Genomic DNA, 22500 nt, shown 5'->3' with positions numbered 1-22500 from the left:
GAAATGAAACGCAGAGTCCAACTGGGTTTGGCAACCCAGTAAAAACCAAGAAATGAAACGCAAATTCCGATTGGGTTTGGCAACCCAGTAAAAAACAGAATCACAGTTCCACGATGATCGTCACGCAGTCACGTAACGTTCTCCTTTGCTTGTTGATTCGTGTTGTTGTCAATGTTGTTGTCTGACGTTAGTACAAACGGTTTGTACTAAATTCAGAGTCGCTCGGCAACTTGTCAGCCAATTCTATTCGGACGTCAAGGGATCGAATCCAATGTTACGATAACAAACACAACATTGAGAACAATGATGTCATCCTATCTGGAGATTTTCCCCAGCCATCGCTTGGGTATTTCACGCGGGGTGATGACGAAGGAGTGCAGCTCATAATGTTCATAATCCTCTTTTTTACTTTTGGTGTAAATTTCGTCCAGATCAGGATCAGGATACTTTTCACGTATTCCTCCACTACGCAAAGCGCATTTCTAAAAAAGGATAACGGATAAACCTTCTTGAAAAACAACTGTTAAACTATTATTTAAAATCAAAGCCGTGTGCTTACCTTTTTACAAGCAAAGGTTTTGTTTTAAGTCCTTTAAGGGAATCCCCACTACATCGCATCGCGCAACCAAAACCGCAACGCTTCATTCTTCAGCGAAGAAGGATTTTGCCCAGCTAACGAGGCTCCGGGAATGTCATCTTTGGTAAGAATAACTGAATCATTCAATGCGCTACTTGAGCACGCCGTTTAAGGAGGATTGAGCTGATAAGACCGGAATATCGTATAACATAAATCTCCTGACAGCCGCTACTAAAATAACACGGCCTACCAAACCTCGCTTTCATGTATTAGAACCTAGGTCGTTCCGCGTGTCCGCCATTTTTGAATACGGTGTATTCCTTTGTGCGTCTTCAATCTGAACGGCAACATGAATGAGTTCACCTGGTTATCAGGCAACCGGCCGTTTCGCCTACCGTCTGTTCGTCTACGTCTGAGAGTCGGTTCGCCTACGTCCAATATGTCAGTTCGCCTACGATTCATATGTACAAGCTTTAAAACTGAATTGTTCAAAAATCCTTGTCGAACCTCGTTAAACCACCGTTTACGGTCTTTGTGTTTACTTATGACTCGTACGGCCTATACTAAAGGAGGTGCGACTTTTCATTAACATATCATTCAAAAGGAAATGATAGTTCATTTGACAAAGGATTGTAAACAACATTAGCATTCATCAATCATATGGCTGCAAGGAAGGGTTACGTTTTAGCAAACTCTTACCAGGGTGGGAATTGAACCCACCACCTTCGGGTTAGATCACCCCTGCTCTATCGACTGAGCTACAAGTTCAGACGAAGCAAGTAGTGGGAATTTAAGATGTCAATGTCATGAATATGTACAAGGACAAGGAAGGGTTACGTTTGTGTAAGGCTAACGCTCACGTGGTTCATGTGGGTAGAAAACTAGCACTTCACGTTACCCTCTAATAGTTAAGTCTGTTGAATATAAGTGCTACACGGCCAACGTTTGCAAAAATGTAATCCTTCCTTGTACTTGTACATGTTCATTGCCGTGACATTGACATCTTAAATTCCCACGACCTGCTCCCGTCTGACCTTGTAGCTCAGTCGGTGAAGCAGCGGTGATATAACCCGAAGGAAGGATTCTAAAAGCTAATATAAGAGGAGGAAAATATGTCTTGGAAAATTAGGACTGATGCGCTCGTGACGGCATTTTCTTCTTAAGTTAGATCGCACGTAAGCTGTCGTCAGCGAGCGTGCACCGATGGGCAAATAGAAATGATCAATTGGCCAATCAGAACGCGCGTTCTATCCAAGTTATGTTATAATTTGTCTTGGTTTGTTTAATTTGTATGTTATCGTAATTATATTGTGCTAACTTGCATAGTATTTTTAATGATCAATAGACAGGTGAGTCCGTTTAGTGTCGTACATGTTGGCAGTAGTAGTGGTAATGGTAGTAGTCAATTTTGTAAGTAGTGTAAAATGTAAATAAAAAACTAAAAAAGAAAAAAATCAAAGATCTCCTCTCGAACAACCTGATTGCATTTGTACATCGACACTAGCCGCTAAATTTGTTTTGAGTTAACAAATTTGCATACGTGCGTTGAAATGTGATACGCGAGGAGACAGGATTTTTATTTCTCTGACAAATGATTTTGTCATTGTAGTGTAAAATGAAGTTTATTTGGGAAGGCAACAATATTTCTTTAACTTCCTGGTTAATCCAATTCATTACTACCACTAACTAGTGCGACGATTGTTTACATGAAACTCACGCTTTTTGCGAATTTTGAGTGTCATGAAATCACATCATTTGCGTGACAATATTTCCCTTTTCTCTAACACAAAAACATTCAGATAGTAACAAACTTCATATTTATGAACCATTTCGTCTGCTTTTGTGCTTGTCAGCATTGTGATTTGCGATAACTCGCAAGTCTGTTTTTGTATCTCATAGATGTTTAGCTTTTCAATTACATGGCCGCTCAACCTCGCGATTGTGTAAATAGTTCACCCTGAACCCACAGCCGCCACGTTTGTGCCCTTAAACAAAGAAACGGCAGCCATATTTGTGTACCGACCTCTGGGAATTGAACTCTATTGTTATGCAAACGTTTTCTTTTGTTTTCGTTGAAAATCATGGCTGTTGATCACGTGAGTGAAAACCAACAATACGTTTCTCAGGAACCCGACAAAGAAGGCTTCCTGACAAGACAGATGAAATGTAAATATTCAGTTAAATATTACAACAAAATTAAGAAACCAAAGACGGAAGTCTCTTCGATAAAACGTACGTTGTTTTACTCTGAAAACAACAAACGATTAACATTCTTTCCCGTAATTTATTCAGTTGACACAAGGTGATCACGTGCACCTTTACTCAAGAGCGTGTTTGTGTTCTTTAAACTGAATTTATTACCAAGGCTTAAAAAACTAAAAGACCTCAAAATGGGACAGGATATTACAAAATAATTAAAGGTGTAAACGTGTGAGCCAAAGGGCCTCTGCTGGCGCGACATGGTTTTAATGACCCCCCACTTAAAAAAATTAACAGGAACCCTGCAGTTTAATACCACCCAATTCAATGCATTTTGTTTTTGTGTAGCACGTACCACAGGCAGCCCAGTGTACGCTTTTATAGAGCGTCTTGTTTTTTGACAAATTTCCACCATAAATGAAGGAAAGATACCAAACATTCGAAAATAACAGTACAGGCGAATAACAAAAAAAATTGGAAAGAAAAGACACCCTGACCCCGACTCCGCGTTTTGGCTACTACCATTTAAGACATTAACAGGGATATAATTGCTTTGTGCATCTTCAATCTGAACGGCAACATGAATGAGTTCACTCAGGAGCAATAGATTTTTTGGCACAACACATGGGGTTGCGTGGACCCCGCGCTTACGGTCGCTATCCCTAATTATGGCTCCTGGTTCACTTGGTTATTAGGTAACCGGCCGTTTCGCCTACCGTCTGTTCGTCTACGTCTGAGAGTCGGTTCGCCTACGTCCAATATGTCACTTCGCCTACGATTCATATGTACAAGCTTTAAAACTGAATTGTTCGAAAATCCTTGTCGAACCTCGTTAAACCACCGTTTACGGTCTTTGTGTTTACTTATGACTCGTACGGCCTATACTAAAGGAGGTGCGACTTTTCATTAACATATTGTTCAAAAGGACATGATAGTTCATTTGACAAAGGATTGTAAACAACATTAGCATTCATCAATCATATCTCTGCAAGAAAGGGTTACGTTTTTGCAAACTCTGACCAAGGTGGAAATTGAACCCACGACCTTCGGGTTAGATCACCGCTGCTCTACCCACTGAGATACAAGTTCAGACGAAAGCAGGTAGTGGGAATTTAAAATGTCAATGTCATGAATATGTACAAGGACAAGGAAGGGTTACGTTTGTGTAAGGCTAACGCTTACGTGGTTCATGTGGGTAGAAAACTAGCACTTCAAGTTACCCTCTAATAGTTAAGTCTGTTGAAATATAAGTGCTACACGGCCAACGTTTGCAAAAACGTAATCCTTCCTTGTACTTGTACTTGTTCATTGCCGTGACATTGACATCTTAAATTCCCACGATCTGCTCCGTCTGACCTTGTAGCTCAGTCGGTGAAGCAGCGGTGATATAACCTGAAGGAAGGATTCTAATAGTTGATATATGTGCTTTAAACCTACAGACTCGAGTACGCCGTCCTCTCTGCCAGAGTTATCCTTACCCGTTTCATTGGCATGGCCGTCAGACCTTGGAACAGTGGTAAAAGTGACTTTGTTCGTTGCCCCGCCACTAAAACTTGTTTCATTCTGACTTCCCTCTAAAAGGAAAAGTAAACAATTTATGAAAACTTGGATAACAAACGGAAAAAGAACGAACTTTTTATCGCAAATAACTTGATAAATATAAATTATATAGAGACAGTATTCGAGCGTTAACTCGTGCAAGCAAGAAATTAGCCTTTGTGCTGAAGCGTTTCCGTTGGGTTTCACCGAAGAGAACTTTTGACCAAGCAAAAAATGAAGAGAGGAGGGAGGGGGAGAGGAAGGAAGAAAACGCTTGTCCATAAACCTCGACATTCCGCAGAACATATTGTAAATTCAATACGTTTTACAAGCAGAAAAATGTTCAGACGAGAGGGAGAAATGGTCCTCGCACTTATCTGGAAAATTTAAGCAGGAATCCATGAGTACCAGCAAACAACTTCCATACTAAGCCTATGTCACGGTATTTTTACAGACACAGGAGCCCATGGATATCAAATGACGTCAAAGCGAAATGCCAGTTCCACGGAGAGATGACCTTGTTTGCATCCGCGTTCGCTAAGCCAATGAAAATTCGCGCTCGTTTGTTTTTCTAATCTAATTCGCTCTTGGAAATACTTGTCACTGGAGAATTACCTCCTATCAAAGCAGCAGGGAAAAAGAGTCATAATGCGGCCTAGAAAAAGATGACTTCTTGAAAGTTAACCTTCTACCCTTTTATGTCACAAAGGAGACTGAACTAGCGATGTTCCAATACATCATCATCCATCGCATTCTGCCCACCGATGGTTTATTACATAAATTGAACGTGATCGATTATCCAACTTGTCCTTTAAAATGTAACAGATACGCAAAAACAGTGTGCTTTTTTACAGAAGATTGACACGAATTTCTTTCCCCGTAGCTACTATGGAAACGGTGTATAAGGGCTTAGTTCACCCACATTTTGAATACTGTTCTCCTTTGTGGGACACCTGCAGCAAATTATTGAAAGATAAGCTGCAAAGATTTAATTGACTCTCTTTCACGACAAACACTTGATGATAGGCGGCGGTATGCAAAGTCATTAAAGTATTAAATATGACTACACCGTCCTCGGCCTTAGGAAGTCTTTTGTTAGAAGGAATGTCCATCAGGTTAATTACCATCTACGTCATAGGGAAACCGGATCTGACACTTCCTAAACCAAAAAAGGAATTTCCAAAAAGAAGTTTAATAATAATAAGGCTGACAACACTGTTAAGTTTTAAATTAAGTGGTGCTATGCTTTGGAACCAGCTCTCGAATGAAGCAAAACTCGCCGTGTCAATCCCTTAATTCATTTAAGAAGCTTACCGGTATTAGCAAATAGTTGGGTCTTGCTAAGATGTATATTTTTATACCAGTTTTTTCTGTAATAGTAGTAGTATCAGTAGCAAATGTACATTTTAGTATTAGTTTAGTATTTTAATGTACGGTTTTATGTGTCAACACGCCCTCCAGGGAAACCAGCCGAGAGTTGTTGGGGCTAACGTGTTTATTTTTTTATTTGAATATTTTAAATAAAGTATTACCCTCCCACCTACTTACCTAATTGGTTAAGTTTTTGCTTCTCTTAGACCTACATCGTTAGAGTTGGAATGTTCGTTAAGATTTAATATTTTGTCTTGGTTTGTTTAATTTGTATGTTATCGTTAATATATATTGCTAACTTGCATAGTATTTTTAGTGATCAATAGACAGGTAGTAGTGGTAGTGGTAGTAGTCAATTTTGTCAGAAGTAGTGTAAAATGTAAATAAAAAACTAAAAAATAAAAAAAATAAGGATCTCCTCTCGAACAACCTGATTGCATTTGTACATCGACACTAGCCGCTAAATTTGTTTTCGGCAGCACATTTGTATCTCTTAAAATACCAAAATTTCTGGTAAGATATTCTCGAATCAAACCTGCGTTCATGCCGATAGAATGCATTTTACCATCAGATGAAGATTTGCTTCTCCATAGCATCTCCATAGCACATTATAATTTGAAAACAAGACACTTTTAAGATCACAACTGGTGGATTATCTTATCGCCTAAATTTAAGATTCTTGTGGCTAATCTTGTCGATATTTCTTTGACATACCTTTGAAAGTTCTTAACTTGATGCCATCTAATGTGTGTACTAATGTATGATGCCTTCTAATGTGTGTGCTCCAAAACTGGCAAACACATAGCGATCGAAACGTCCTCGGCTTCCCCAACTATTAAAACCCAAAAAACTAATATTCATGTTATGTAGTGGTACTTACGCGAAAATGATCCCAGACAAGCAATTCCAAAAACCGCAACTAAACATATTATATTTTTCATAACTTTGACGCCGACTTGCAGAACGGATATCACAGATCACAGATCCACTTAAGGTGTTCGATTCCTTATCTGCATGTCTTTGTTGAACCCATAAGTTACCAGAGAATTTTCAATTTGGTTTCAGTGTTCTACATAACAGCACACTTACATTGCTCACTTAGATTTCGGCTCGACGGGCGATAGTTGTTGTCGAAGTCCATTACTCGTCGCTTTTAAGATTCCAAGTATTTATTTTTCACCACCTGTCTTGTTTATCCAATTGACGTTCCATTCTTGAGCTCCATACGGGTATATTTTGTTTAAAGATGCACTAAAACGCCATGCGCGTTACAATGACTTTCGACGCCACGGCAGGTTATTTAAATGTTCTCCTGTGTGCACCAGGGATCATCATCAATCCTGTTTTGTAATATGCGAGCATATTAAACTGGATAGTTTTTATGGCAATAGTAAAACATTTTCGTGTCAAAATGAGGTTGGCGTCTTTCTGTTGTGTTAACTTAATTAAATATACCATGCCTCGTGATTTCCACTCTCAAAATTACCTCCAGAACCTACTTTTTGCGTAGAATAAGCTTTTAGAATGATTAAACGTTTGAATGTGTCCTTTAGCAGCATGTCGTAGTGATGTGGGATATAGATCAATTGAAGCCTTTAAGGACGTTCGCGCCTAAAACGTTCCCACGTACAGATTTTTGTTAAACTTGCCACGCAGAAAGGTAATGATGTACTTTTGCCAAAAAGGCAAAAAAAATGGGGGGTCACCGTGCTCGTTTTCGAGATCATGAGGTGCAGGTTTAGAAGGTTGCGTTACTTTAAGACGATCTTAGCTTACAACTGTCAGCAATAAAAAAGCTACATGAGTGAAATTTAGATCAGGTAAACGTACTCAGTTCACCATAACTAATATAACTAAATTAACCTTTGCAACTGATGTCTTTTTCTGAGGTGAAATAGACCTTGAAAAACGATACATATTAGTCTAAGAAAGAAAACTTCGGTCACACGAGAGCATGAAAGGCCAAATATTTGTAACTTCTCACGTACAGATTTTTTTTGTTTTTTGTTAAAATGAACAAAATCAAGAAAGAAATTGATCTACGGAAAGAAAAATGGGGGTCATCGAGCATTCAAGAGAGTAAAATCGCTGCGAAGTTCTCAAAGCGATTGTCTATTCGCACTGTCACGCCATTGCGTGACATTACCGAGAAGAGCTGGGTCCATAGCTATCCCATGATGCCACATACTTTCATGTTCCATTCTTGTGGAAGATTTTTGCGCCTTTAGCATCGTGTTTACCTGCGTGGTCTACGATGCATGACGTGTGCGTGACATGTGCGAAAAGATGCGCAGTAGCAATGGGCGCGAACGTCCTTAAGTGCTACTGTGGTTCTTTATTGACTCCGAGCTTTCGCCGATCTACGGCATCATCAGGGAGAACGAGAATGATGTTCTTGTCTTCTGTGGTTATACTTGACGATTCGGAAGCATTTTCTGAACAAATATTTATAACGGGTCACACGCGCAACTTGATCGCCCGAAGTTGCCCGATTATGCATAGCATCCACTTGGCCTTATGAAATCCCATTGAAAAAAACTCGTAAAATATTCGCGGACCGGTCGATTTCCCTGAAATTCAAAAAAGGATGATTGCTAACGAATAGAGAAAGACTCTCACAATAACTAAAAATTCCTTTGTTGAGCATGAGAATTCGACGAAAAGGTAAATGCGACTAAATTTGTTGCGTCCGTTGCTATTTGTGTGTTTTGATTGTTGTGCAAATTTTGACAGAATATTAAATTATGAAAAATATCAACGGGCACATCGTTAAAAAATCGTTATTTTTAGCGGTTATTTGAACATAAAAGATGCAACGCTTGACGAGAAATAATATTTTTGTTGATATTTGAAAGAAGAAAAATTTCGCGGGAATCAGGACGCGGTGAAAATGAGTTAACAAATTTGCATACCTGCGTTAAAATGTGATACGCGAGGAGACAGAAATTTTATTTCTCTGACAAATGATTTTGTCATTGTAGTGTAAAATGAAGTTTATTTGGGAAGGCAACAATATTTCTTTATCTTCCTGGTTAATGCAATTTGTTGTTACCACTTACTTGTGCGACGATTGTCTACATGTAACTCGCGCTTTTTGCGAATTTTGAGTGTCATGAAATTACATCATTTGCGTGACAATATTTCCCTTTACTCTAACACAAAAACATTCAGATAGTAACAAAATTCATATTTATGAACCATTTCGTCTGCTTTTGTGCTTTTCAGCATTGTGATTTGCGATAACTCGCAAGTCTGTTTTTGTATCTCATAGATGTTCAACTTTTCAATTACATGGCCGCTCAACCTCGCGATTGTGTAAATGGTTCACCCTGAAGACACAGCCGCCATGTTTGTGCCCTTAAACAAAGAAACGGCGGCCATATTTGTGTACCGACCCAATCCTCTGGGAATTGAACTCTATTATTATGCAAACGTTTTCTTTTGTTTTCGTTGAAAATCATGGCTGTTGATCACGTGAGTGAAAACCAACAATACGTTTCTCAGGAACCCGACGAAGAAAGCTTCCTGATCCGACAGATGAAATGTAAATATTCAGTTAAATATTACAACAAAATTAAGAAACCAAAGACGGAAGTCTCTTCGCTAAAAAGTACGTTGTTATACTCTGAAAACAACGAACGATTAACAATCTTTCCCGTAGTTCATTCAGTTGACTCAAGGTGATCACGTGCACCTTTACTCAAGAGCGTGTTTGTTATCTTTAAACTGAATTTATTACCAAAGCTTAAAAAACTAAAAGACCTCAAAATGGGACAGGATATTACAAAATAATTAAAGGTGTCAACGTGTGAGCCAAAGGGCCTCTGCTGGCGCGACATGGTTTTAATGACCCCCCACTTGAAAAAATTAACTGGAACCCTGCAGTTCAATACCACCCAATTCAATGCATTCTGTTTTTGTGTAACACGTACCACAGGTAGCCCAGTGTACGCCTTTATAGAGCGTCTTGTTTTTTGACTAATTTCCACCATAAATAAAGGAAAGATACCGAACATTCGAAAATAACAGTACAGGCGAATAACAAAAAAAATTGGAAAGAAAAGACACCCTGACCGCGACCCCGCGTTTTGGCTACTACCATTTAAGACATTAAAAGGGATATAATTGCTTTGTGCATCTTCAATCTGAACGGCAACATGAATGAGTTCACTCAGGAGCAATAGATTTTTTGGCACAACACATGGGGTTGCGTGGACCCCGCGCTTACGGTCTCCATCCCTGATTATGGCTCCTAGTTCACTTGGTTATCACGTAACCGACCGTTTCGCCTACCGTCTGTTCGTCTACGTCTGAGAGTCGGTTCGCCTACGTCCAATATGTCAGTTCGCCTACGATTCATATGTACAAGCTTTAAAACTGAATTGTTCAAAAATCCTTGTCGAACCTCGTTAAACCACCGTTTACGGTCTTTGTGTTTACTTGTAATTCGTACGGCCTATACTAAAGGAGGTGCGACTTTTCATTAACATATTGTTCAAAAGGACATGATAGTTCATTTGACAAAGGATTGTAAACAACATTAGCATTCATTAATCATATCGCTGCAAGGAAGGGTTACGTTTTTGCAAACTCTGACCAGGGTGGGAATTGAACCCACGACCTTCGGGTTAGGTCACCGCTGCTCTACCAACGTTTGCAAAAACGTAATCCTTTCTTGTACTTGTAATTGTTCATTGCCGTGACATTGACATTCTAAATTCCCACGACCTGCTCCCGTCTGACCTTGTAGCTCAGTCGGTGAAGCAGCGGTGATATAACCTGAAGGGAGGATTCTAATAGCTAATATATGTGCTTTAAACCAACAGACTCGAGTACGCCGTCCTCTCTGCCAGAGTTATCCTTACCCGTTTCTTCAGCATCGCCGTCAGACCTTGGAACAGTGGTAGAAGTGACTTTGTTCGTTTTCCCGCCACTAAAACTCTTTCCCTTCTGACTTCCCTCTAAAAGGAAAAGTAAACAATTTATGAAAACATGGATAACAAAGGGAATAAAAACAGCTATACGGAAAAAGAACGAACTTTTTATCGCCAATAACTTGATAAATATAAATTATATAGAAACAGTATTCGAGCCTTAACTCGTGCAAGCAAGAAATTAGCCTTTGTGCTGAAGCGTTTCCGTTGGGTTTCACCGAAGAGAACTTTTGACCGAGCAAAAAATGAAGAGAGGGGAGAGGGGGAGAGGAAGGAAGAAAACGCTTGTCCATAAACCTCGACATTCCGCAGAACGCATTGTAAATTCAATACGTTTTACAAGCAGAAAAATCTTCAGACGAGAGGGAGAATTGATCCTCGCACTTATCTGGACAATTTAAGCAGGAATCCGAGAGGTTTTCTCCGGGTACTCCGGTTTTTCCTCTCCTCAAAAACCGACATTTGACTTGATTTACTTTAATTGTTCATTTCAGTTTACAGTGTCCCCAATTAGCGCTCCAGCCCTAGAACGACTAGACACTTAGATAAAGTTCCTTTCCTTTTCCTTTCCTTTTTATCCATGACTAGGAGCAAACAACTTCCATACTAAGCCTATGTTCACGGTATTTTTACAGACACAGGAGCCCATGGATTATCAAATGACGTCAAAGCGAAATGCCAGTTCCACGGAGAGATGACCTTGTTTGCATCCGCCTTCGCTAAGCCAATGAAAATTCGCGCTCGTTTGTTTTTCTAATCTAATTCGCTCTTGGAAATACTTGTAACTAGAGAATTACCTCCTATCAAAGCAGCAGGGAAAAAGAGTCATGATACGGCCTAGAAAAAGACGACTTCACGAAAGTTAACCTTCTACCCTTTTATGTCACGAAGGAGACTGAACTAGCGATGTTCCAATACATCATCATCCATCGCATTCTGCCCACCGATGGTTTATTACATAAATTGAACATGATCGATTATCCAACTTGTCCTTTAAAATGTAACAGATACGCAAAAACAGTGCGCTTTTTTACAGAACATTGACACGAATTTTTTCCCCGTAGCTACTATGGAAACAGTGTATAAGGGCTTAGTTCACCCACATTTTGAATACTGTTCTCCTTTGTGGGACACCTGCAGCAAATTATTGAAAGATAAGCTGCAAAGACTTAATTGACTCTCTTTCATGAGAAACACTTGATGATAGGCGGCGGTATGCAAAGTCATTAAAGTATTAAATATGACTACACCGTCCTCGGCCTTAGGAAGTCTTTTGTTAGAAGGAATGTCGATCAGGTTAATTACCATCTACGCCATAGGGAAACCGGATCTGACACTTCCTAAACCAAAAACACCCATTAAGGTAATGGCTTAATGACATTTTTGTGAAAGGCTAATTTCCTGGTTGTTCGTCTTATCTGCATCTGGGATGGAGATAGGAAAATAGCTAGAATTCCTCGCAGGCTCAAATCATGCAATCAATGCTTTGTGATTCATGCTTTGTGTTCATCGCATGAACAACGTCAGTCTTGGACTCAATTTTTTCTCCCGCACCGTGTTAAGGCAAGTACAGTACTTTATTATTTCCCTGTAGCATGCGTTGCGCTTACGTGTAGTCTTCTCTCTGGATGTGTAGTTATGGCTGAACCTCGGGTTTTGATTTTGGGGCACTCCTTCATCAGGCGTTTGCACGAGTTTCTACGTCTGCCTACAAACGCTTTACGGGAGGATTTTGACATCACCACCCCTATGACCCTGCGCTGGCATGGAGTAGGGGGACGAACTGTGGCCAAAGTCATACGCTACGATTTGGAGATAGTCCGACAATTTTCGCCTGACATTGTTATTCTCCAGTTGGGTACGAACGATATCACTGATTGTTCAATCCGTTCTGCTCCAACCATCGGTTCACAGTTAGAAGACCTAACAAAGCTATTACATGAACAATTTGGCGTAACCGTGGTTTGTGTGTGCCAAACTATACTAAGAGAGAACGCACACTTAAACGTACGCATTCGCAAGTTGACGGATTATTTACGCGTTGTCCTACAGCCCCTTTCATTTGCATTTTACTGGAGACACAGGGTATTTTGCAGGACAACACCATCATTCTTATTGCACGATGGAGTTCATCTGAACCAACGTGGACAGTTTAAACTTTATCGAAGTTTGAGGGGGGCTTTGATCCAATCACTCAAAGTGTTTAATGATGTACATCGTTAGAGTCTTAGATCTGTACTGTAGCTCATTATTTCCTCTTTATTGGACATACCGCCAAGTTAAATATTGTTTTGCGTTGGTACTTGGTAGTGTAATTCGCCATTGTACTCACAACGTACTGTTTGTCCTTGATCCTTGTTTGACCGGTCACGGTCGATTTTATGCTTTGTCTCCAAATGAGTGGGCCGCCTGTGTTGCGTGCCATAGCACTCGGAGTCTCAAGCTATTTGTATGTATTTGAGGATACGAGCGCACGATCTAATGACAATTCTTACTTTTAATACCTCATTTATTTGACCTGTGGCAGTTATTGCGATACAACTACCGATTAAGCGTTACACGAGAACATTAGGACGTTTCGATCAATTAACACTCTCTCTTCTTTAAGAGTATGCCTCCACGAAGTAAGCGTCCGAGACGTTCTGACCCTTCTGCCTCTACCGTAAACAGCATGGCAACCAGTACCGCTAGCACGTCGAGCAGCTTGTCCAATAGTACCTCTAATCAACAAGACGGCACGATGCAAGTAAATGTTGCCGCGCTGTCCAGTGCCCTTTCTCTGGCTGTCCAAAAGGCCGTCCAGGACGCGCTACGACCACCACCGTCAGTAACAACGGCAACTAACGCAGCATTAACGTCGACCGTAGCGTCCGATCTCGTGCCTACCACCGCCTCGATAGTCCAGAATTCCGTTGTGCAAGCGACGCAAGCTATTGCCGGGACTTCTGGAGGTAATCTTGTATCACCTAACGTGCACAGTATGCCCACCACACCCCTTTTCTCAAGCGTCGCCATCCCACTTGGAAGTGCAGTTAGTGACAAAATAAAATCAAAAATTTGGGCTAACGAATTTGTACACCTTGGAGCACTGCTCCAAACCGCGGTTCAACAAGAGCGTTTTACTGTTGGGCTTTCGGCTACCGGCAATGGCAATAAGCCGCAGATTACATTAGAGCCAGCTAGCGCCCCACGTAAATTGAATAGTATTCAGCAGTGGGTCACGGCGTTCCACACGTTTATGGCCATTTATTGCCAGAAGTTCGCGGGTGACACGGCCGCTTTGCTAAAATATTGCAAGACCGTTCGTGCCATTGCAAACAAAAACGGGAACTGGGCTTACTATGATAAGCAATTTAGATATTTGCGTCAGTCCGCCCCCGGTAGGTACCCTTGGGAGGAAGTCCAGTGGGAGTTATGGCTCGAGGCCACTTCACTTACCTTGCCTTTTCGTCCCCAGAGAGGTAACCTTCCCGCCGGGCGAGTCGGAAAATCGCGACAAATCCCTCTTGTTAAAGGAACATGCTTTAACTTTAATAACGGGAGGTTCTGTTCAGGGTGTTCCTTTACCCACATCTGCTCCCGATGTGGAGGTAAGCACGCAGCCAAAAATTGTTCAGAGGGAGGGGAGCCCCCAACCTCGAGCATTAAGCCTAGTGGAACAACAGCGCCTAGCGCGTCTACTAGAGAGCAATCCAGTCACCCCCGTAAGCATTGACCGTCTCACTTCAGTTCTGCGTGATTACGACCCCTTTTTAAAAAACTTTTTGATACAAGGCTTCTCATATGGGTCTCATATTCATTACTCTAATTTAAGATCAAGCTTCGAATCTCCAAATTTGCTTAGTGCCCACGCCCAACCAAACATCGTAACGGATAAATTACACAAGGAAATCGAAGCTGGTAGGGTTGCAGGCCCATTTAGCGCCCCGCCGTTCGATAATTTTGTCGTGTCACCGTTAGGAATCGTCCCGAAGAAAGCACCCAATGAGCTCCGACTTATACAACATTTGTCATATCCGCATGAGAATTCGGTAAATTCAGGAATCCCTGTAGACTTTTCTTCGGTACGCTATGCGTCCATTCAAGATGCAATAGTGTTTGTAAAACGTTTAGGAGTTGGCTGTTATCTCGCTAAAACTGATATCAAATCTGCCTTTAGAATTATTCCGGTTCACCCGGAGGACTATCCTTTACTGGGGATGAAGTGGCGGGGAAATTATTACTTCGATCGCTGCCTTCCAATGGGCTGTAGGTCATCGTGCGCCATTTTTGAGCGATTTAGTACGGCACTCGAGTGGGCCGCCAAGCAAATCTTTCAGGCCGACGAGATAATACACGTTTTGGATGACTTTTTGTTCGTAGCCAGAAGTAAGCAGTCTTGCGAAAATCTACTGTCACGGCTCATTTCACTTTGTAACTACTTAGGCGTTCCCATTGCGCCCGAGAAAACCGTAGGACCCGGGACCGAATTGCCTTTTGTTGGGATTACTCTGGATTCTATTCGCATGGAAGCTCGATTGCCGGAGGAAAAACTCCGGAAATGTCGCACGATGCTGCTGGATTTTTATAAGCGGCGTAAAGTCACGCTACGCGAACTTCAGTCATTAATTGGCCTCTTAAACTTTACATGTTCAGTGGTTTTGCCGGGTAGAGCCTCCTTACGGAGGCTAATCGATCTTACGAGAGGAATTCGAAGGCCCCATTTTAAAATCCGTTTAAACAAAGACGCCAAAAGTGATTTAATCGTTTGGCTATCGTTCTTGGAGCAATACAATGGTCGCACATTTTTTCTGGATGAAAGAATGTCCGCTTCACGATATGAAATTACTTCAGATGCAGCCGGTTCTAAAGGATACGGGGCTTTATTTAAAACACATTGGTTTTATGGTAGTTGGCCCGAGTCTTGGCAATCACTGAACATCACGGCATTAGAATTGTTTCCTCTCGTAATTGCATTACATATATGGGGGGATCAATTGGCGGATAAATGTGTGACGTTTGTGACCGATAACGCTGCTTTAGTGGACATAATCAATAAGCAGACGTCTAAACATAAGATAGTTATGATTCTCATCAGGGATATGGTGTTAACGACTCTTCAATTCAATATTCTCTTTACCGCTCGTCATCTTCCAGGGAAGCTTAACGAGCGAGCCGACTTAATCTCCCGTTTTCAGATAGAGCGGTTCAAGGCAATATCCCCTGGAATGGACGAATTCCCAACGCCAGTTCCCGAGACCCTTCAGCCCAGGAATTCGTCGCTCAGTTGAACGAACTTCTCAATTCTAGTCTAACACCCGGATCTCAAAAAGCGTATCAGCGTGCGTGGACGTGTTATCGGCAGTTTCATGCTAGGTTCTACAGTGCATGCGAAACCCAATTACTCCCTGTGTCAATTGACGCCTTAGCCTTATTCATTTCGTACCTTAGTTGCAAAAAATTTGCCGTTGCTACTATTCACTCATATGTCTCGGCCATCGGCTATGTTCATCGTCTTAGGGGAATTGGTGACCCTACGAAATACTTTTTAATACAAAAGCTGTTGACGGCAACTAGCCGAAATAGAGTTTCCGATACCCGACTGCCAATATCGCGTCCATTGCTTCACCTATTAGTAAGTTCGTTGTGTTCGACTAATTCCTCGGCGGCACAACAGAAGCGATATGCTGCCATGTTTACGACGGCTTTTTATGGTTTCTTTCGCATCGGGGAGCCAGCGGCCAAAAATGTGGATTCGGGCGGGGATGTTCTGCAATATGACGATCTTTGTTTTGTATCATCCAACGGGAGCATAAGTATGGCCAAGTTGACAATACGAAAATTCAAACACAACACAGCGAATAAAGCCTTTGACATCCTAATCGCAAGAGAAAATTCTGTGTCAGTTTGCCCAGTACAAACACTACTTGATTACTGTGGCATGAGAGGCGCTGCTTCCGGTCCTCTATTTTGTGAAAGTGATCTGCGCCCGGTCACCATCAGCTCGTTCAATACTGAATTAAAACGTTGCCTTGTTTTTTGTGGTTTAAATTTAGACACGAGCCGTTACAAAGGCCATAGTTTCCGCAGTGGAGCCGCAACTCACGCTTCCGAGCAAGGTTTCTCTGATTCCCAAATTCGCAAACTTGGTCGCTGGCAATCTGATGCGTTTAAAATGTACCTGCGTTCGGGTGCTTTGTCTGCTAATGCCCAAAACGATTAAAGCTGCTAATTTTGACGTCCCGGATTTAGTTCAGACAAGGGCTGCTATTTCATGGGCACGCAAATTTATCCTTTCTAATACTCTAGCATAGTTCAGTCATGGGCTGCTATTCTTGCTAGATTAGGGCTATCAATCATTTGCGTAATGCTTAGTGTTAACTGTACCCAGTATTAAGCCACACGTTGCAAGGCAAAGGTTTGTTCAGACATGGGCTGCGGACTAACTGTCTTGTTCACGTGGTTGCGAAACTATCCACGCTTAGATCTAAGTTTGAAGTTATGATTTTACAAAGCTTAGGTCTGTTCAGACATGGGCTGCAGGCCGCTGCTTTTCTCTACGATAGTTATATTTGTACATGTCGTTCAAGCATGGGCTGCGACATATTTTTTCATTTATTTGCTAGTAATCGCTTTTCGCGTGATCTGTTTGTTGGCCGGTGGGGTGGCCACAGGTTTGTGGCTTATGGCGAGTTTTTCCCCCACCTTTGATGTTTGAGATCTAACAAGTTACAGTTTCTGTATATTCAATGCTTATCATTTAATAAACCGTCACGCTGGTGGCATATTTACTCCAAATCCTAGTAGTTGTCGTCTCTCTGCACATCAAACTAGGCGCCAATAAACAGATCACGCAATTAGCTCTGTAGTCGATGATTAGCCCTGAACAAAAAAAGGAATTTCTAAAAAGAAGTTTAATAATAATAAGGCTGACAACACTGTTAAGTTTTAAATTTAGTGGTGCTATGCTTTGGAACCAGCTCTCGAATGAAGCAAAACTCGCCGTGTCAATCCCTTAATTCATTTAAGAAGCTTACCGGTATTAGCAAATAGTTGGGTCTTGCTAAGATGTATATTTTTATACCAGTTTTTTTCTGTTATAGTAGTAGTATCAGTAGCAAAGGTAAATTTTAGTATTAGTTTAGTATTTTAATATACCGTTTTATGTGTCAACACGCCCTCCATGGAAACCAGCCGAGAGTTGTTGGGACTAGCGTGTTTCTTTTTTGATTTAAATATTTTAAATAAAGTATTACCTACCTACCTACTTACCTAACTGGTTAAGTTTTTGCTTTTCTTAGACCTACATCGTTAGAGTTGGAATGTTCGTTAAGATTTAATATTTTGTCTTGGTTTGTTTAATTTGTATGTTATCGTTAATATATATTGCTAACTTGCATAGTATTTTTAGTGATCAATAGACAGGTAGTAGTGGTAGTGGTAGTAGTCAATTTTGTCAGAAGTAGTGTAAAATGTAAATAAAAAACTAAGAAAGAAAAAAAATAAAGATCTCCTCTCGAACAACCTGATTGCATTTGTACATCGACACTACCCGCTAAATTTGTTTTGAGTTAACAAATTTGCATACGTGCGTTGAAATGTGATACGCGAGGAGACAGGATTTTTATTTCTCTGACAAATGATTTTGTCATTGTAGTGTAAAATGAAGTTTATTTGGGAAGGCAACAATATTTCTTTAACTTCCTGGTTAATCCAATTTATTGCTACCACTTACTTGTGCGACGATTGTTTACATAAAACTCACACTTTTTGCGAATTTTAAGTGTCATGAAATCACCTCATTTGCGTGACAATATTTCCCTTTACTCTAACACAAAAACATTCAGATAGTAACAAAATTCATATTTATGAACCATTTCGTCTGCTTTTGTGCTTGTCAGCATTGTGATTTGCGATAACTCGCAAGTCTGTTTTTGTATCTCATAGATGTTCAGCTTTTCAATTACATGGCCGCTCAACCTCGCGATTGTGTAAATAGTTCACCCTGAAGTCACAGCCGCCATGTTTGTGCCCTTAAGCAAAGAAACGGCGGCCATATTTGTGTACCGACCCAATCCTCTGGGAATTGAACTCTATTATTATGCAAACGTTTTCTTTTGTTTTCGTTGAAAATCATGGCTGTTGATCACGTGAGTGAAAACCAACAATACGTTTCTCAGGAACCCGACAAACAACGCTTCCTGACCCGACAGATGAAATGTAAATATTCAGTTAAATATTACAACAAAATTAAAAAACCAAAGACGGAAGTCTCTTGGCTAAAAAGTACGTTGTTATACTCTGAAAACAACGAACGATTAACATTCTTTCCCGTAATTCATTCAGTTGACACAAGGTGATCACGTGCACCTTTACTCAAGACCGTGTATGTTATCTTTAAACTGAATTTATTACCAAAGCTTAAAAAACTAAAAGACCTCAAAATGGGACAGGATATTACAAAATAATTAAAGGTGTAAACGTGTGAGCCAAAGGGCCTCTGCTGGCGCGACATGGTTTTAATGACCGCCCACTTGAAAAAATTAACTGGAACCCTGCAGTTCAATACCACCCAATTCAATGCCTTCTGTTTTTGTGTAACACGTACCACAGGCAGCCCAGTGTACACTTTTAAAGAGCGTCTTGTTTTTTGACTAATTTCCACCAGAAATGAAGGAAAGATACCAAACATTCGAAAATAACAGTACAGGCGAATAACAAAACAAATTTGGAAAGAAAAGACACCCTGACCCCGTCTCCGCGTTTTGGCTACTACCATTTAAGACATTAACAGGGATATAATTGCTTTGTGCATCATCAATCTGAACGTCAACATGAATGAGTTCACTCAGGAGCCATAGATTTTTTGGCACAACACATGGGGTTGCGTGGACCCCGCGCTTACGGTCTCTATCCCTCATTATGGCTCCTGGTTCACTTGGTTATCAGGTAACCGGCCGTTTCGCCTATCGTCTTTTCGTCTACGTCTGAGAGTCGGTTCGCCTACGTCCAATATGTCACTTCGCCTACGATTCATATGTACAAGCTTTAAAACTGATTGTTCAAAAATCCTTGTCGAACCTCGTTAAACCACCGTTTAAGGTCTGTGTGTTTACCTATGACTCGTACGGCCTATACTAAAGGAGGTGCGACTTTTCATTAACATATCGTTCAAAAGGACATGATATTTCATTTGACAAAAGATTGTAAACAACATTAGCATTCATCAATCATATCACTGCAAGGAAGGGTTACGTTTTTGCAAACTCTGACCAGGGTGGGAATTGAACCCACGACCTTCGGGTTAGATCACCGCTGCTCTACCCACTGAGCTACAAGTTCAGACGAAAGCAGGTAGTGGGAATTTAAGATGTCAATGTCATGAATATGTACAAGGACAAGGAAGGCTTACGTTTGTGTAAGGCTAACGCTTACGTGGTTCATGTGGGTAGAAAACTAGCACTTCACGTTACCCTCTAATAGTTAAGTCTGTTGAAATATAAGTGCTACACGGCCAACGTTTGCAAAAATGTAATCCTTCCTTGTACTTGTACATGTTCATTGCCGTGACATTGACATCTTAAATTCCCACGACCTGCTCCCGTCTGACCTTGTAGCTCAGTCGGTGAAGCAGCGGTGATATAACCTGAAGGAAGGATTCTAATAGCTAATATATGTGCTTTAAACCAACAGACTCGAGTACGCCGTCCTCTCTGCCAGAGTTATCCTTACCCGTTTTTTCGGCATCGCCGTCAGACCTCGGAACAGTGGTAGAAGTGACTTTGTTCGTTGCCGGCCCGCCACTAACACTTGTTTCATTCTGACTTCTCTCTAAAAGGAAAAGTAGACAATTTATGGAAACATGGATAACAAACGGAAAAAGAACGAACTTTTTATCGCAAATAACTTGATAAATATAAATTATATAGAGACAGTATTCGAGGGTTAACTCGTGCAAGCAAGAAATTAGCCTTTGTGCTGAAGCGTTTCCGTTGGGTTTCACCGAAGAGAACTTTTGACCGAGCAAAAAATGAAGAGAGGGGGGAGGGGCAGACGAAGGAAGAAAACGCTTGTCCATAAACCTCGACATTCCGCAGAACACATTGTAAATTCAATACGTTTTACAAGCAGAAAAATCTTCAGACGAGAGGGAGAAATGGTCCTCGCACTTATCTGGACAATTTAAGCAGGAATCCATGAGTAGCAGCAAACAACTTCCACACTAAGCCTATGTTCACGATATTTTTACAGACACAGGAGCCCATGGATTATCAAATGACGTCAAAGCGAAATGCCAGTTCCACGGAGAGATGACCTTGTTTGCATCCGCCTTTGCTAAGCCAATGAAAATTCGCGCTCGTTTGTTTTTCTAATCTAATTCGCTCTTGGAAATACTTGTCACTGGAGAATTACCTCCTATCAAAGCAGCAATGAAAAAGAGTCATAATACGGCCTAGAAACAGACGACTTCACGAAAGTTAACCTTTTACCCTTTTATGTCACGAAGGAGACTGAACTAGCGATGTTCCAATACATTATCATCCATCGCATTCTGCCCACCGATGGTTTATTACATAAATTGAACATGATCGATTATCCAACTTGTCCTTTAAAATGTGACAGATACGCAAAAACAGTGCGCTTTTTTACAGAACATTGACACGAATTTTTTCCCCGTAGCTACTATGGAAACAGTGTATAAGGGCTTAGTTCACCCACATTTTGAATACTGTTCTCCTTTGTGGGACACCTGCGGCAAATTATTGAATGATAAGCTGCAAAGACTTAATTGACTCTCTTTCATAAGAAACACTTGATGATAGGCGGCGGTATGCAAAGTCATTAAAGTATTAAATATGACTACACCGTCCTCGGCCTTAGGAAGTCTTTTGTTAGAAGGAATGTCGATCAGGTTAATTACCATCTACGCCATAGGGAAACCGGATCTGACACTTCCTAAACCCAAAAAGGAATTTCCAAAAAGAAGTTTAATAATAATAAGGCTGACAACACTGTTAAGTTATAAATTTAGTGGTGCTATGCTTTGGAACCAGCTCTCGAATGAAGCAAAACTCGCCGTGTCAATCCCTTAATTCATTTAACAAGCTTACCGGCATTAGCAAATAGTTGGGTCTTGCTAAGATGTATATTTTTATACCAGTTTTTTTCTGTTATAGTAGTAGTATCAGTAGCAGGGGTAAATTTTAGTATTAGTTTAGTATTTTAATATACCGTTTTATGTGTCAACACGCACGCCCTCCATGGAAACCAGCCGAGAGTTGTTGGGACTAGCGTGTTTCTTTTTTGATTTAAATATTTTAAATAAAGTATTATCTACCTACCTACCTACCTACCTACCTACCTACCTAATTATTTAAGTTTTTGCTTCTCTTAGACCTACATCGTTATAAGATTTAATATTTTGTCTTGGTTTGTTTAATTTGTATGTTATCGTTAATATATATTGCTAACTTGCATAGTATTTTTAGTGATCAATAGACAGGTAGTAGTGGTAGTGGTAGTAGTCAATTTTGTCAGAAGTAGTGTAAAATGTAAATAAAAAACTAAAAAAGAAAAAAAATAAAGATCTCCTTTCGAACAACCTGATTACATTTGCACATCGACACTAGCCGCTAAATTTGTTTTGAGTTAACAAATTTGCATACGTGCGTTGAAATGTGATACGCGAGGAGACAGGATTTTTATTTCTCTGACAAATGATTTTGTCATTGTAGTGTAAAATGAAGTTTATTTGGGAAGGCAACAATATTTCTTTAACTTCCTGGTTAATCCAATTTATTACTACAGTCGAAGCTCTCTTTACGGACACTCTCGTAAGCGGACAGCTCTACTTACGGCCGCCTTGTTTGAAACCCCGTTTTAACTCCCATACAAACTCTG

The 22500-nt window shown here is 40.6% G+C and overlaps 1 protein-coding gene across 1 annotated transcript in view; it reads right to left on the bottom strand.

The window, feature by feature from the left end:
• LOC137977384 (uncharacterized) overlaps positions 1 to 22500 on the bottom strand; it is a 40803-nt gene that overhangs the window by 17180 nt on the left and 1123 nt on the right. The window contains exons 2-4 of the mRNA XM_068824604.1: positions 20332 to 20430; positions 10552 to 10647; positions 4255 to 4350 (exon numbers count right to left, since the gene is read on the bottom strand). Coding sequence (XP_068680705.1) covers positions 4255 to 4350; positions 10552 to 10647; positions 20332 to 20430 — 291 coding nt within the window. The remainder of the gene's footprint in view (positions 1 to 4254; positions 4351 to 10551; positions 10648 to 20331; positions 20431 to 22500) is intronic.

The sequence above is a fragment of the Montipora foliosa genome, chromosome 11, assembly GCF_036669935.1.
Source record: "Montipora foliosa isolate CH-2021 chromosome 11, ASM3666993v2, whole genome shotgun sequence".
Taxonomy (NCBI): Eukaryota; Metazoa; Cnidaria; class Anthozoa; order Scleractinia; family Acroporidae; genus Montipora; species Montipora foliosa.
Note: the sequence above shows the minus strand (reverse complement) of the source record. Positions and strands in the feature narration are given on the sequence as shown.